This window comes from Hypanus sabinus (assembly GCF_030144855.1).
Source record: "Hypanus sabinus isolate sHypSab1 chromosome X2 unlocalized genomic scaffold, sHypSab1.hap1 SUPER_X2_unloc_1, whole genome shotgun sequence".
NCBI lineage: Eukaryota > Metazoa > Chordata > Chondrichthyes > Myliobatiformes > Dasyatidae > Hypanus > Hypanus sabinus.
The window spans coordinates 684282-699525 of NW_026778979.1; the positions used below are offsets into that span (position 1 = coordinate 684282).

The following is a 15244-nucleotide window of genomic DNA, read 5'->3' on the forward strand; positions in this document are numbered from 1 at the left end:
ACCCTGGCACCCAGGAGGCAACATACCATTCGGGTGTCCCGTTCACATCAATAGATTCTCCTGTCTGTTCCCCTGATGATTCAGTCTCCGATCACGACCACTCCCCTCTTCTGCCTCTAACAACAGTGAGAGTTGCTGATCCGGAAGGGGGAAGACCTGTGTCAGTCAGAGTCTGCACTCACAGGGCACATGAAGGACTTGTGTATTTTCCTGACAATCCCTGTCACTACTCTGATACCCACTTTTATTCCCTACAATATTATCGTCAGTATTAAATTCCCCGCTCCTCTGGTAGATCCAACTCATGTCCTGGTATGTTAGTGCAGTGTGCTTGGGATCGGGACACGGTGGTTCATCTGCCAGTCCCGTGTATTTGGTTGTATTGTGACCCTGTGCTGATGTCTCCAGTGGTCTGACATCTCCAGCTGACCATGTGACAGTGATGTCCCCCAGTCGGTGGAGTTGATGTGGAATAAACTTCAGTTCCCCTTCAGCCCAGTATTACAGGTAATCTTTGCCTCAAATTGGAACTGATTTGAGCTACATAAACAAGGAGAAATGAATCTTTGTAAGTTTTACCTCGATTAATAGCATCAAGCGTTTCTCTCAGGACTGTGTTCAACAAATAGAGGTGATCGAATTTTTCAACAGGTAAGGTCTCATTTGTCACTGACAATTCCTGGATATTGTCATTAATCCTGTAAATATTAAACTGCTGGTTATAAATTGCTATTCTGAACTATTTTCAAATCCATTCAGGGTTTCAGTAAATAGCATGTCCTACCTTCTGTTCCGACGAGCTTCCTCCTGAAATAAATAAAACACAAATGCGATTAGACTTGGACTTACTGTCCACATCCTGAATTTCATCCAAATGATTACAAAGTGTTGAAAATTCCCTCTCCCGCAATCACTCACACACACGGACAATACAGAACCACAGGGTAACTTACAAGGAAAGTTTCTGAATGTCAGACCATCACTGAGAGGATGAAACTTACAGGGAAGACAGGACAGGCTGTGCATTATCATCTGGATATGACATCAGGGTGATAGGATGGAGGAATTTAAGATCAGTGATGTATGTGATTATGTGCGGGTGGAGGAAGTACCTCTATTTATGGGGAGACTCTTGGGGAGATGTAGTTCCAGATGGATTTTAACAAATTCCACGAGAAATTTAGTGAGGAGGATGTGGAACTCGCTGCCACAGGAGTGGTTGAAATGGAACATTTGAGATTGAATGTAATGGGGAGGCTGGATAAGCACGTGAGGGGCCAGAGATTTTGGGGCTCTGTTGCTGGTTGTGGTGAGCAAGTGGCAGGAGGATTGTGAAGCAGGGAAATTGAGAGGAGAAAATTGGCCGAATAGCCTGGTTATGTTTTGAACAGTTGAACGTTCATTTCAATGTTATCTGTAAAAGTAAAGAAACAATAATAGTTTCTCTAATCTGATGGAAACCAGATACAGAAGATAAGTCTGATGTGTGGGTCAAATTCTTTGTTCTTACTGATTGACAAAGAGACCCTCACACCCACCGCACAAGACACACTCACAGCCTGTGACTAGAAATGGGAGTTAATGAGAGTTTTAGAGGACACTAAACGTAGAATTAAGGACACAGTCAGCAGCTCTGTGTTATGATCAGAGTAAATAATTTCAGAGAAATTTGCATTCTGTCCTGGGATGTGCAGAAGTTGTGGAAGCCCAGTTGTGGGACAATAGACAATAGGTGCAGGACTAGGCCATTCGGCCCTTCTAGCCAGCACGGCCATTCACTGTGATCATGGCTGATCATACACAATCAGTACCCCATTCCTGCCCTCTCCCCATATCCCTTGACCTCACGATCTATAAGAGCTCTATCTAACTCTCTCTTGAAAGCATCCAGAGACTTGGCCTCCACTGCCTTCTGGGGCAGAACATTCCACATATCCACCACTCTCTGGGTGAAAAAGTTTTCCGCATCTCTGTTCTAAATGGCCTACCCCTTATTCTTAAAATGTGGCCTCTGGTTCTGGACTCACCCATCAGCGGGAACATGCTTCCTGCCTCCAGCGTGTCCAATCCCTTCATAATCTTATTATTATGGGACAACAACAACCCTGAATAGTTACATCAATTGTCTGGTGAGAAACAGTTTACTGCCATTTGTAAATGCTGTGTGTAGGAGCAACACATCTGTTTTCTGTCTGCATTGTATTCTGCGTTACGTGTTTATTATGGTAACTCGTCACGTGAGTGGGGACGTGGTAAAACTGAAGGGAAAATGTTACGTCTCCGTACTTTCTTCTGGGCGGTTTTGATCTGGAGATGGGCGGATTTCATTCTGTTCTTGACCGCTGTGTTGCAGCTTACTTTACAGTGAATTACCCTGAAGTTTCATCGCTTCGAGATTGTGTTTTGCTAATGAAGGACTGAAAGCGTATCTTGGACATTTTAAAATGTCATTATTGGAGTGATGGGAGGGCGCATCATGCAGGTATAACAACTTGTGTGAGGTCACCAGCAGCTACAATTGATTTGTTAGAATTTGCCGCTGTGCTGTGTTTATCTCAAATATACCACTGTTCATTTAGTGCCCTTTGACAGAAACAAATTGAAATTTAATCCCTCACCTTGAGAAATATCACACTGTCTTTTTGATCCATCTGTTCCTTTAATTTAGTGATTTCCCCCTGAATAATCCTTATATTCTCTTGAAGAGCTAGGAGATTTTTCTCCATTGGGTTGAGAATCCTCTTCTCTTCTTCCCTGAGATCCCTCAGTAAGCTCTGCTCTTTCTCAGTGATAATCTGGCGCAGTTCAGCAAACTGGGATGTGATGTGGGACTGAACGCTGTGTGACTGTTCCTGTCGAAGGAAAGGTGAAGATTAATATACTGCATTGCTGTGTTTTGTTTCCTTTTGTCATAAGGTTCTGTCCATCAGAGTCCATGCTACATCTGAGTGCATTCCCGTCAACTCCATTCCCTCACGTTTTCCTGAAACCTACTCTCACATATTGACCCATAAACTCCCATCTGATTCACACACACCCTCCCCACCTTTTCAGGGTTAACGGTAATTAGCCATTCATCCGGCATGTCCTTGCGATGTGTCGGAGCCTCTCGTGGTCACAGGGAGAGCATGCAAACTCCACACAGACAGCAACAGAGGTCAGAATCGAACCCAGGTCACTGGAGCTGCGATAATCGGCTATTCTGCATTAAATGGAGCAAAACTCGACAGTTATATCAGAAATTCCGCTCAGGATGCCTCACCAGAACTCCGGAAATCTTCTCTTTCTGTTGCTGCTACTTTTCCTGGAAGTCTGATTTCTTTTTTGTGAGAGAGTCTAAGGAAGATTTTATCTGATCCTGGAAGTCAGAGAGTGAAGGAAATAGAAACAAAGATGCATCAAAAGAAACAGGTGATCAAACCCGATTATTACACAAAATGCCGGAGGAACTCAGTGAGTCAGGCAGCATCTATTCAGGGGAAATAAACAGTCGGTGTTTCGGGATGAGACCCTTCATTAGGACTGGCAAGGAATGGGACAGAAGCCAGAATGCAAAGGTTGGGGACGAGAACCAGCTGACAGGTGACGGGTGAGACAACGTGAGGGGGAACGTGGGGGAGGATGATGAAGTGAGAAGCTGAGAGGGGACAGGTGGAAGAGGTAAAGGGCTGGAGAAGAGGGAATCTAATACGAGAGGACAATCGACCATGGAAGAAACAGGAGGGACCGGGCTGTTTGCAGCCCTGAATGGTGACGGGGGAGGAGGTTAGGAGTCAGGTGTAGCACTTGTCCAACTTGCAGGTAACATTGCCAGGAGGGAGATCAGTGGGGAAGAGCGAATGGATCAGGGAGTTACAGAGCTTACGATCGTTACAGAGCGTGGAGAGTTGTGGGGAGGGGTGGGTCTGGGCTGTTAAGTATAATATAATATAATATGTTAAGTATTGAACTAACGTTAGTTTTTACCTTGTAGTTTTTAACAGCTTCTTTAATCGGCATGAAGCGGTGCTCTCTGTGTTCCTGCGCGTCTCTACAGACCAGACAGATCAGTGTCTTGTCCGTTTCACAAAACAACTTCAGTTCTTCCTCATGTTCCTCGCAGTGATGTTTAATTTCCTTCCTTTTCGGGTTCAGGCTTAGATTCCGAACTTTTTCAGCCAGATTTGCTAAGGCCCGATTCACCCTGAGGGTGCGGTCAGCAAACACCTCTCTACATTCCGGGCAGGAGTTTCTCTCCTCCCTTTCCCAACACCGTGTGATACAAGAGCGACAGAAGTTGTGTCCGCACTCCAGTGATACCGGATCGGTGAAGAAATCCAGGCAGGTGGGACAAATCACCTCCTCGCTCAAACTGTCGGCCTGTCCTTTCGAAGCCATGTTAACTCCCAGCACTTCCTGATTCAGAATGCTTTCACTTTCGGGGAGCTGCTGATCCCCTGCAGTACCGCGATTGTCCACTACGGGCGCTGCAGTCTCAGGGAATGAACATTATTTTGCTGTCTGAGGGAGGAATTGTATCTCTATCAGGGAGGAATTAGAAACAGATTAAGCATGTCGGAACAGTCTCAGGGAATGAACATTATGTTGCTGTCTGAGGGAGGAATTGTATCTCTATCAGGGAGGGATCACAAACAGATTAAGCATGTCGGAACAGTCTCAGGGAATGAACCTTCTGCTGCTGGTTGTGTTCAATGGGAAGTAATAGTGGTAATTTCAATCGCAGGGTGAGATCAGCAGCACATTAAACAGATCAGAACATAAATGAATACTCGGCCGTGGACTGCCTGAACCCGGCTGCTAAAGGAGCGGCGTTGGGCCTGGGGTTTGCAACCTCGTCCCGAAAAGTGGCAGTGCACAGAAATGTCAAATGAACCTCCAAAGTCCTCATCCTTGATACCGGAAGGTCCTTCCCCTGGAAGACGATTGAAGTCCTGCTGTGAAAGGAGAAGCCACAGGGCCGGTAACCTTCACCCTGGACAGGGGACTCTGACGAGCTGCTGTTGACGGCCTGTGTCCCGGTAGAAGTAATGGGCTAAAGAAGAAGCAGAACAGAAATAATCCGGAGAGAAGAGCTTGGTTCAGTATGAGGCAGGACTGAAAGGGACAAGTTCTGAAAAGAGAGGCACAAGTGACTGCAGATGCTGGAATCTCGAGTAAGAAACTCGAGGGACTGAGCGGGTCAGGCAGCATCTGTGGTGAGAAATGTAAAATCGACTTTCAGGTCGAGATCCTTCAGCAGGACTGTCTCAACTCGAAATCTCGATTGCCATTTCCCTCAGTCTAAGGGTAGATAAATCTCCCGGACCAGATGGAATGAACCCTCGTGTTCTGAAGGAAGTAGCTGTGGAGATTGCGGAGGCATTAGCAATTTCCCTCTCCCCAGGTAACGTTTGGCACGATGATCAAAGTAGTGCATCGCCCTCCTGATGAACCGACACAAGGTGTTGGATTCGGCCCGGTACATCCCGGGTGGATCATCCCAACCACTGAGCACATCGACATGAAACGCTGTCGGAGTAGAGCAGCGTCCATCATCAGAGATGCTCACCACCTAGGCCAGGCTCTTTTCTCGCTGCTGCAATCAGGTAGAAGGTACAAGAGCCTCTGAACTCGCACCGCCAAGCTCAGGAACAGTTTTTACACCTCAACCATCAGGCTCGGGAACAACACAGGATGACTGCACTCACTTACCGTCCATTGAGATGCTCCCACAACGAATCATCGTAACAAAATGAGTGAAATCGGAGGTGGTCTGACTGATACTGATCGCATTGGGCCTGTCTCAGAATTAGAGAAGCAAAAGGGACAAGCTCAATCTCACAGGATATTGACAGGATTGGGGAAGGAACAGCAGGACTTGTTCAAGTATATAAAAATACAGGTGAGAGCAGATACAGGACAGATAGAAAATGATGCTGGAGAAATTGTAATGGGAGATAAGGAGATGGCTGAGGAACTGAACGAGTATTTGTATCAGTCCTCACTGAGGAAGATATCAGCAGTATACCGGACACTCAAGGGTGTCAGGGAAGAGAAATGTGCGCAGTCACAATTACGACAGAGAAAGTACTCAGGAAACTGAATAGTCTAAGGGTAGATAAATCTCCAGGACCAGATGGAATGCACCCTTGTGTTTTGAAGGAAGTATCTGTGGAGATCGCGGAGGCATTAGCAATGGTCTTTCAAAAGTCAATAGATTCTGGCCTATTTCCGGAGGACTCCGCTATTTAAGAAGGGGGCAAGGAAGCAAAAAGAAATCCATAGACTTGTTAGGTTGACATCGGTGGTTGGGAAGTTGTTGGAGTCGATTGACAAGGATGAGGTTACGGAGTACCTGGAGTGATAAGACAAGATAGGCAAAACTCAGCATGGTTTCCTTTAAGGAAAATCCTGCCTGACAAACCTAGTGCAATTTTTTGAGGAGATTACAAGTCGGCTAGACAAGGGAAATGCAGTGGATGTTGTGTATTTGGATTTTCAGAAGGACTTTGACAAGGTGCCGCATATGAGGCTGCTAAACAAGATAAGAGCCCATGGCACTGCGGATACATATGTGGATAGAGCGTTGGCTGATTGGCAGGAAACACAGAGAGGGAATAAATGGATCCCATTCTGGTTGGCTGCCGGTTACCAGTGGTGTTCCACAGTGGTCCGTGTTGGAGCTGCTTCTTTTTACGTTGTATATCAACGATTTGGATTATGGAATAGATGGCTTTGTGGCTAAATTTGCTGATGATACAAAGATAGGTGGAGGGGACGGCAGTGCTGAGGAAACAGAGAGTCTGCAGAGAGACTTGGATAGTTTGGGAGAATGGTCAAAGAAGTGGCAAATGAAATACAATGTTGAAAAGTGTATGGTCATGGACATTGGTAGAAGAAATAAACGGGCAGACTATTATTTAAATGGAGAGAGAATTCAAAGGTCTGACATGCATTGGGACTTGGGAGTGCTCCTGCAGGACACCCTTAAGGTTAACCTCCAGGTTGAATCGGTGGTGAAGAAGGCGAATGCAATGTTGGCATTCATTTCTAGAGGAATAGAATATAGGGGCAGGGGTGTGATGTTGAGGCTCTATAAGGCACTGGTAAGACCTCACTTGGAATACTGTGTGCAGTTTTGGGCTCCTTATTTAAGAAAGGATGTTCTGACATTGGAGAGGGTTCAGACAAGATTCACTAGAATGATTCCGGGAATGAGAGGGTTAACATATGAGGAACATATTAGAAGAACGAGGGGGAACCTCACAGAAACATTTCGAATGTTGAAAGGCATGGGCAGAGTGGATGTGACAATGTTGTTTCCCATGGTGGGGGAGTCTAGTACGAGAGGACGTGACTTGAGGATTGAAGGGCACCCATTCAGAACTGAGATGCGAAGAATTTTTATTAGCCAGAGGGTGGTGAATCTGTGGAATTTGTTGCACAGACTCAGGGTATGGGGATCCCTTTCAAAACAGAGATGCGGAGAAATGTCTAGATAAAGGCGTGGTAAATTTGTGGAATTCGTAGCCACATGCAGCTGTGGAGGCCACGTCAGTGCGTGTCATTAAGGAGGAGATGATAGGTTCTTGATTGGACATGACAGCAAAGGCTACGGGGAGAAGCCGGGAACTGGGGTTCAGGAGAGAAAAAGAATCATCCATGATCGAACGGCGGAGCAGACTCGATGGGCCAGGCGGCTTAATTCTGCTCCTGTGTCTTATGGTTTTATGTTCTGAGTGAAGGGCAGATCAGGCAAAAGGGGCCGAATAGCCACGCCTCCTCCTGTTTCTTATTTTATAACACACGAGTTCCGCTTTGCGCCTTGTTCTCCCTTGGCCTTCTGCCGGTGGATTGCACAGGGGAGCGGTGAGAGCTCCGGAGCTCCATCAGCAGCCGCTGCGATTATATCATGTTCCTGTTATTTATTGCTAATTATTTATATTTGTATTTGCACAGTTTATTGTCTTCCGCACTCTGGCTGATCATTCACTGATCCAGTTATAGTTACTATTCTGTCGATCTTCTCTGTGTCCGCAGCAGAATGCTTCTCGAGGTTGTATGTGGTGAGTTATCCGTACTCTGATAATAAAATTTACTCTGAAGTTTAAGTTTCAGGGAAATTCCTTCGATTCCGAGAACAAACTGTGACTGACATCTCCAGCTCCCGGTAGCAGCCCGTCAGTCACACTTACAGCCAATCAGCGGCACCGCTGGGAGTGTCTTGCTCCCATTGGCTGAGTGCCAGTAGGCGGGATAAAGAATGTTCGGAGCGGTCCGAGGTTTGGAGCTCAGAGCGAGTGGACCCGGGGAGAGGCTGGAGATCGGGAGCTACACTTCGGGTAAAGGCTGCAACACCGGCCGGGTGAATCCTTCCCATGGCGGAGGTGAAGAGACTGGCAGAGATTCTGTGAGATGTTTAGGCACCACGGAGGGTGGCCGGTCTTTTCCTGCCGAGGATCAGGGCCTATTGTCCGGAGTTCCCTCCCAGACCTGTCTCCGGCTGCTGGGAGCCCGGATCTGACCCGCAACGGCAGCCGATGGATCTCCGGTAATCTCACCGCTCCCCTGGGTAATCGGAAGGGCTGAAGGCCAAGGGAGAACAAGGCGCAAAGGTAAATTCGTGCTTTAGAAAATAAGAAACTGCAGCAGTCGTGTCCATTCGGCCCCTTGCCCCAGTTCTGCCTTACGCTCCGATCCTGGCTGATCTTTGACCTCAGCGACACTTTCCTCCAACGTTCCCATCTTCGCTCAGCCCTTCAATATTCCTTGTGAATTTAGAAACCTTGTGGGGAAAAGATCCAAAGATTTGCCGCACTCCTCATCTGAGTCCTGTCAGATGTCATCGGATTCTGAGTCTGTGACCTTATTCAACACCCAGTGAGGAAAAACGCCATTCCTGCCCCACCCTGTCAATACCCTGTGAGACTGTGTCTGTCTCAGTCAGACCACTTGTTATTTCTCTAATTTTGACACAGGCCCAGTCAGTGTAATCTCTCTGAGGACACTACCGCACCCCCCAAATCAATCTCTGAAACCTTCTCCTCATTCCCTTCACCCCATAGGCTGAATCCGGGAGGGAGACCAGACCTGTGCACAGTGTTCCATGTACGCTCTCACCAGGACCCCATATACCTTCAGAGGAGATCTTTATTCTTCTATTCAAACCTTCCTTCCCATTCAATGCTCTTCATTTAATATCGAACTCAAACAGCAAACAGACACAACACAGCCTCAGCCATGAATTTAAAGGGCAGGTGTTGCAACAGTTTGAGCTTCATACCAGGGGCCACGGAGCAAGCAGGGTGTCACAAAGGGAGGAATGTGGGAGTGTTGTATGTCTGAGCCCAGCTGTGTGTGTTTGTGTATCAGAATCAGGTTTACTGCATCTGTGGTGAAATCTGTTTCTTTGTGTCTGCAGTACAATGCAATATTTAGTAATAAAAACTACAGATTACAATTAGAATGTGTAAAATTATATTTAAAATGTAGTGCAAAACGAGAGGGAAAATACTGACGGGGTGTTCATGGGTTCTTTGACCATTCAGAAATCTGACAGTGGGGAAGAAGCTGTTCCTGAACCAGTGAGAGTGTCTCCAGGGTCCTGTACATCCTCCTTGATGGTAGCAATGAGCAGAGGTCATGTCCTGGGTGATGGGGGTCCTTAATGATGGATGCCACATTTTTGTGGCATCATCTTTTGAATGTGTCCTGGATGCTGTGGAGTCCAGTGCCCATGAAGGAGCTGGCTGAGTTTACAACTTTCTGCAGCATTTTCCGATCCTGTGCAGTGGCCTCTCCGCACCAGGCAGTGATGCAACCAGTTAGAATGCTCTCCACAGTACATCTGTAGAAATCTGCAAGTGTCTTTAGTGACAGACCGATTCCCCTCAATCTCCGAATGAAATATAGCCGATGTTGTGCCTTCATTGTAACTGCATCAATATGTTGGGCCCAGGATAGTTCCTGAGAGATGTTGACAGGCAGGAAATGGAAACTGCTCACCCTTTTCACTTCTGATCCCACGATGAGGACTGGTGTGTGTTCCCTCGACTTCCCCTTCCTGAATCCACAATCAATTCCTTTGTCTTCATGATGCTCAGTGCAAGGTTGTTGCTGTGACACCACTCAACTTGCTGATCTATCTCACTCCTGCACTCCTCCTCGTCACCGTCTGAAATTCCGCCAACAATAGTTGTGTCATCAGCAAGTTTGTAGATGTGGCTAGACACACACTGACGTGGTGTAGAGAGAGCAGAGCAGTGGGCTGAGCATGCATCTTTGAGGTGTGCCGGTGTTGATTGTCAGCAAGGAGGAGATGTTATTTCTGATCCACACAGACTGTGGTCTCCTGGTGAGGATCCAGTTGCAGAAGGAGGTACAGAGGCCCAGGTTTTGGAGCTTGTTGATTACAATTGAGGGTTCGATTGAGTTGAACGCTGAGCTGATATCAGCAGCCTAAATTGCTTTTATCCTGGTGACCTAAGGCCGAGTGTGAGCCAGTGAGAATTGTGGCGATTGGCAAATTGCAGTGGGTCCCTGCACACAGACAGGAGTTGATTGACCATGACCAACCCCTGAAAGCACTTCATCACAGTAGTGAGTGACACTGGGCGATAGTCGTTGAGGCAGGTCACCCTGGTATTTTTGGGCACTGGTATGATTGTCGACGTTTTTAAGTAAGTGTGTGTGTGTGTGTGTGTGTGTGTGTGTGTGTATGTGTGTGTCTACGTGTGTTCGCATGCTTGATCAGAGAGACAGAGTATTTGAGGCTTTCCAGTTCAATTCAGGAATATTTCCAGTAATTGGTGTGCCTCGAAAGACGGGTTACAGTGTTGGGCCGACCATTCAGATCAGAACAAAATAATTTACCCAGCAGACTGAGCTCACAACCCGCTCTTCTGTTTCAGAGTTATTTACAAATTGAAATGTACAATTTAAAATGTGCCAAGTAAATTTATTATCAAAGTATAGGCATGTCACCATGTATAATCCTGGGTTTTGATTATATTGTAAATTCAGTAAACTGAAGAACCATTATAAGATGAATGAAAAATCGCCCCCAACAGGACAAACAAAACAACAATGTGCAAAAGACAACAAAATTCAAGTAGAAAAGAAATAAAACTAATAAATAACCTAGACAGAAACATCAAGAACATAAGATGAAGAGCTGTTGATTGTGTCCATTGGTTGTGGGAATAGCAAAGTTTAAAGATCTGGTCTCAATTTAGAAATTTTTTTTGGTTTAGCGAATTTTTCATTATAATCTCCCATTCTCCTTAATTATTTTTTTATCCCTTCCATGACTGACAAAGTCTTTAAGGATTGGGATGAAATAGGTATTAAGTGTTTTTGGGACTTGTTTATCTCAGGATCTCCTGCATCATTTGACCAATTGTCAAATAAATGTGCACTCCTAAAATCACATTTTTACAGATACCTTCAAATGAGAGATTTTCTATGTTTTCAATTAGCTATTTTTCCTGTAAGTCCTGATAAAAATTTACTGGACGATCTTTTAAATTTAAAACCTTTTGTTACTGGTTCTATGACCGGTATCTATAACTTGTTGATTGATTCTACACAAGACCTTTTAGATAAAATAAAAAAATGCTTGGGAGGATGACCTAAATTGTTAGATTTCTGATGATAGATGGAATAAAATTCTTAAACGGGTTAATAAATCATCTTTCTGTGCTCTTTTTATGTTTTTACCCGAATGTTTCTCCACTTTCTAATAAATGCAACTCTGCTGATGCCTCTTTATTTCATATGTTTTGGTTTTGCCCTACAATTGAAAAGTTTTGACGGGAAGTATTTCATACCTTCTCTCAACGTTTTAGGGTCCAATTTGACCCAAATCCCCTTACTGCCTTGTTTGGTATTATTGCAAATGAAGATATAACTTTAAATACTCCTAACCTACAGGTCTTAGTTTTTACCTGTCTTTTAGCAAGAAGAGCATTCTTGCTTAAATGGAAGGAGTCTACCCCTAGACATCTTCAATGGCTACGTGAAATTATGTCTTATTTAAACTGAGGAGAGTTGTGAGGAGAGTTTTACCCATGATGTGCTGGGCCATATCCACTATTATAAGCTGGGCCATACTACTGAGGACAGAGTTTTCCTGCTTTCTTGTAATTGCACTTGTGTCCTGGGCTCGGGACAGATCCTCTGAAATGTTCAGACGGTGGAATTTGAAGTTGCTGAACGTCTCCACCTTTGAGCCCCGATGAGGATTGCCTCATGGGTTCCTGTTTCCTCCTCCAAAGTCCAGAACCAGTTCATTGCTCTTGCTCTCATTGAATGAGAGGCTGCTCTTGGACCACAAGACCATGGGAGACAGAAGCAGAATTATGCCATTCGGCCCATCAAAACTGCTCTGCCACTTCATCATGGTAAATCCATTTTACCTCCCAGCCCCATTTTCCTGCCTTCGCCGCGTATCCTTTCATGCCCTGACCGATCGAAAGTCCATCAACCTCTGCCTTAGCAAAAGGAAAAGCAGCATCCGTCATCAAGGCAAGATGAGGTGAGGCACCTCCCACTCCATACCCATCCATTTCTGTCCCTCCCCTCTCCCCACTCTCGTGCCTACAAAGCTCACTTTCACTCCTTACCATTACCTATCCAGGACTGTATAAAGTGCACAAAACGGTGTAGGCACTACAATAAATAATAAGCAGGACAGTAGGGCAAGGTGTCAGTCCAGGCTCTGGCTATTGAGGAGTCTGATAGCTTGGGGGAAGAAACTGTTACATAGTCTGGTCATAGTCCGAATGCTTTGGAGCCTTTTCCCAGACGGCAGGAAGGAGAGAGTTTGTATGAGGAGTGCGTGAGGTCCTTCATAATGCTGTTTGCTTTGCGGATGCGGTGTGTAGTGTAAATGTCCGTGATGGCGGGAAGAGACACCTCGATGATCTTCTCAGCTGACCTCACTATCCGCTGCAGGGTCTTGCGATCCGAGATGGTGCAATTTCCGAACCAGGCAGTGAGGCAGTTGCTCAGGATGCTCTCAATACAACCCCTGTAGAATGTGATGAGGATGGGGGGCGGGGGGGGGGGGGGGTGGGAGATGGACTTTCCTCAGCATCTGCAGAAAGTAGAGACGCTGCTGGGCTTTCTTTGCCGTGGAGCTGGTGTTGAGAGACCAGGAGAGATTCTCCACCAGGTGAACACCAAGAAATTTGGTGCTCTTTACGATCTCTACCGAGGAGCCATCAATGTTTAGCGGGGAGTGGTCGCTCCGTGCCCTCCTGAAGTCAACAACCATCTCTTTCGTTTTGTTCGCATTCAGAGGCAGGTTGTTGGCTCTACACCAGTCCGTTAGCCGCTGCACCTCCTCTCTGTAAGCTGACTCGTTGTTCTTGCTGTTGAGACCCACCACGGTTGTGTCATCGGCGAACTTGATGATATGGTTCGAGCTGTGTGTTGCAGTGGACTGACTCTGGGTCAGCAGAGTGAAAAGCAGTGGACTGAGCACACAGCCCTGGGGGGACCCCCGTGCTCAGTGTGATTGTGTTGGAGATGCTGCCTCCCGATTCGGACTGACTGAGCTCCCAGTCAGGAAATCTAGGATCCAGTTGTAGAGGGAGGTGTTCAGGCCCAGCAGGCTCAGCTACTGTATGAGGTTGGTGGTGGGTACTGGGAGATCCCCAGAGTCAAAATGGTTGGTGATGGTGTGGGAGACGATGTCCTGGTGTTCCTTACTGGGGTCCTGTTCGAGGGGTAAGTAAGAGGAGGTGTCTGACAGTTGGCGATGGGCCTCTGCAACGTAGGAGTCAGTCCGACAGACTACTACAGCATCTCCGCTATCTGCGGGTTTGATAGAGAGGTTAGGATCAGTGCAGCGGGAGTGGAGAGCCCATCTTTCAGAAGGAGTGATGCTGGAATTACAAAACAGTCTGTCCTTTTATTTCTTCTACCAAAGTACACGACCATGCCGTCCCCGAAATTCAGTCCTTCATCCATTGATGTCCTCTGTCAATCTTTCTACAGGAAAGAAACAGCAATTTGTGTCCGGGAATTCTCAATCACAACACACCTCTGTCCGGATATTTAAGGAGTGACCAGATATTTCCATTGAAACACCGATATATCAGTTGTTGATCCTTGGAGATGAAGTAGTATCTCATCTCAGCCGGAAACGTGACTGAAATATTTTCGATGTAACTCAGTGAAATCCACTGGAACCGGGCGCTGAGAACACAAGTAACTGAAGTAAGGCTGTTTACAAGAGGGGGATGAGCAGTCACCGTTTTCTAAGGAAGCCGAGATCCTTGAATGTGTCAGGCAGGATGCTGGAGATGTTTTACCAGTCTGTTGATGTAACTGCAGTTTTCATTGCCGCTTTACATAGGGGGAGCAGCATCGGTGCAAAATAAACTCATCAGAAAGGTTGGAACCATCCTTGGCCACAACCGGGGCTCTTATGAGTGAGTGGTGGAGAGGAGTGGTGTCACTAAACAAATGGTCATCCATTACGGACAATCGGGCACATCCTCTCCATGACCGACTGCACAGGCAGTGGAGCACCCTTTCGAACAGACTCACTCAGCACCGCTGTCACAAGGATCGTTACAGAAGCTCTTTCCTATCAGATGTAATAACCACATACAACAGTTCATCTGCTAACTGGCTCTAAACTGTCAATTAAATTTGCCGACGACTCTACATTGATTGGCCTAATCTCAAACTGCAAGGAAGAAGTCATCTCTCTGACACATTGGTGTCAAGAGAACAACCTCTCCTTCAATCTCGAAAAATCAAGGGAGCTGGTTGTGAATTACAGGAATGGAGACGGGCTAACCCCTGGTGACAACAATAGATCTGGGGTGGAGAGGGTAAACAGCTTTAAGTTCCTCAGAATCCTCATCACCGAGGATCTCACGTGGTCTGTACACACAAGCTACGCGGTGGAAATGGCATAACTGCGCCTCTTTCACCTCAGACGGTTGAGGAAGTTTGGTATGGCCCCCCAAATCCTAAGGACTTTCTACAGGGGCATAATTGAGAGCATCCTGACTGGCTGCATCACTGCCTGATATGGGAACTTTACCTCCCTTAATGGAAGGATTCTGCAGAGAGTGGTGCGGACAGCCCTGCGCATCTGTAGTTGTGAACTTCCCATGATTCAGGAAATTTACAAAGACAGGTATGTAAAAAGGGTCCGCAGGATCATGAGGCACCTGAGTCACGGTCATCATGATCTATTCCAGCTGCTACCATCGGGGCAACGCTACCGCAGCATAAAAGCCAGGAC

General features: G+C 46.4%; 1 protein-coding gene across 1 annotated transcript in view; it reads right to left on the reverse strand.

Annotated features, from left to right (window-relative positions):
- The window catches only part of LOC132385692 (nuclear factor 7, ovary-like), a 30531-nt gene extending 26148 nt beyond the window's left edge, over positions 1–4383 (reverse strand). Inside the window, exons 1-4 of the mRNA XM_059957900.1 lie at positions 3967–4383; positions 2619–2852; positions 785–807; positions 580–698 (exon numbers count right to left, since the gene is read on the reverse strand). Coding sequence (XP_059813883.1) covers positions 580–698; positions 785–807; positions 2619–2852; positions 3967–4377 — 787 coding nt within the window. The 5' untranslated portion in view covers positions 4378–4383. The remainder of the gene's footprint in view (positions 1–579; positions 699–784; positions 808–2618; positions 2853–3966) is intronic.
- Between the last annotated feature and the right edge of the window lie 10861 nt (positions 4384–15244).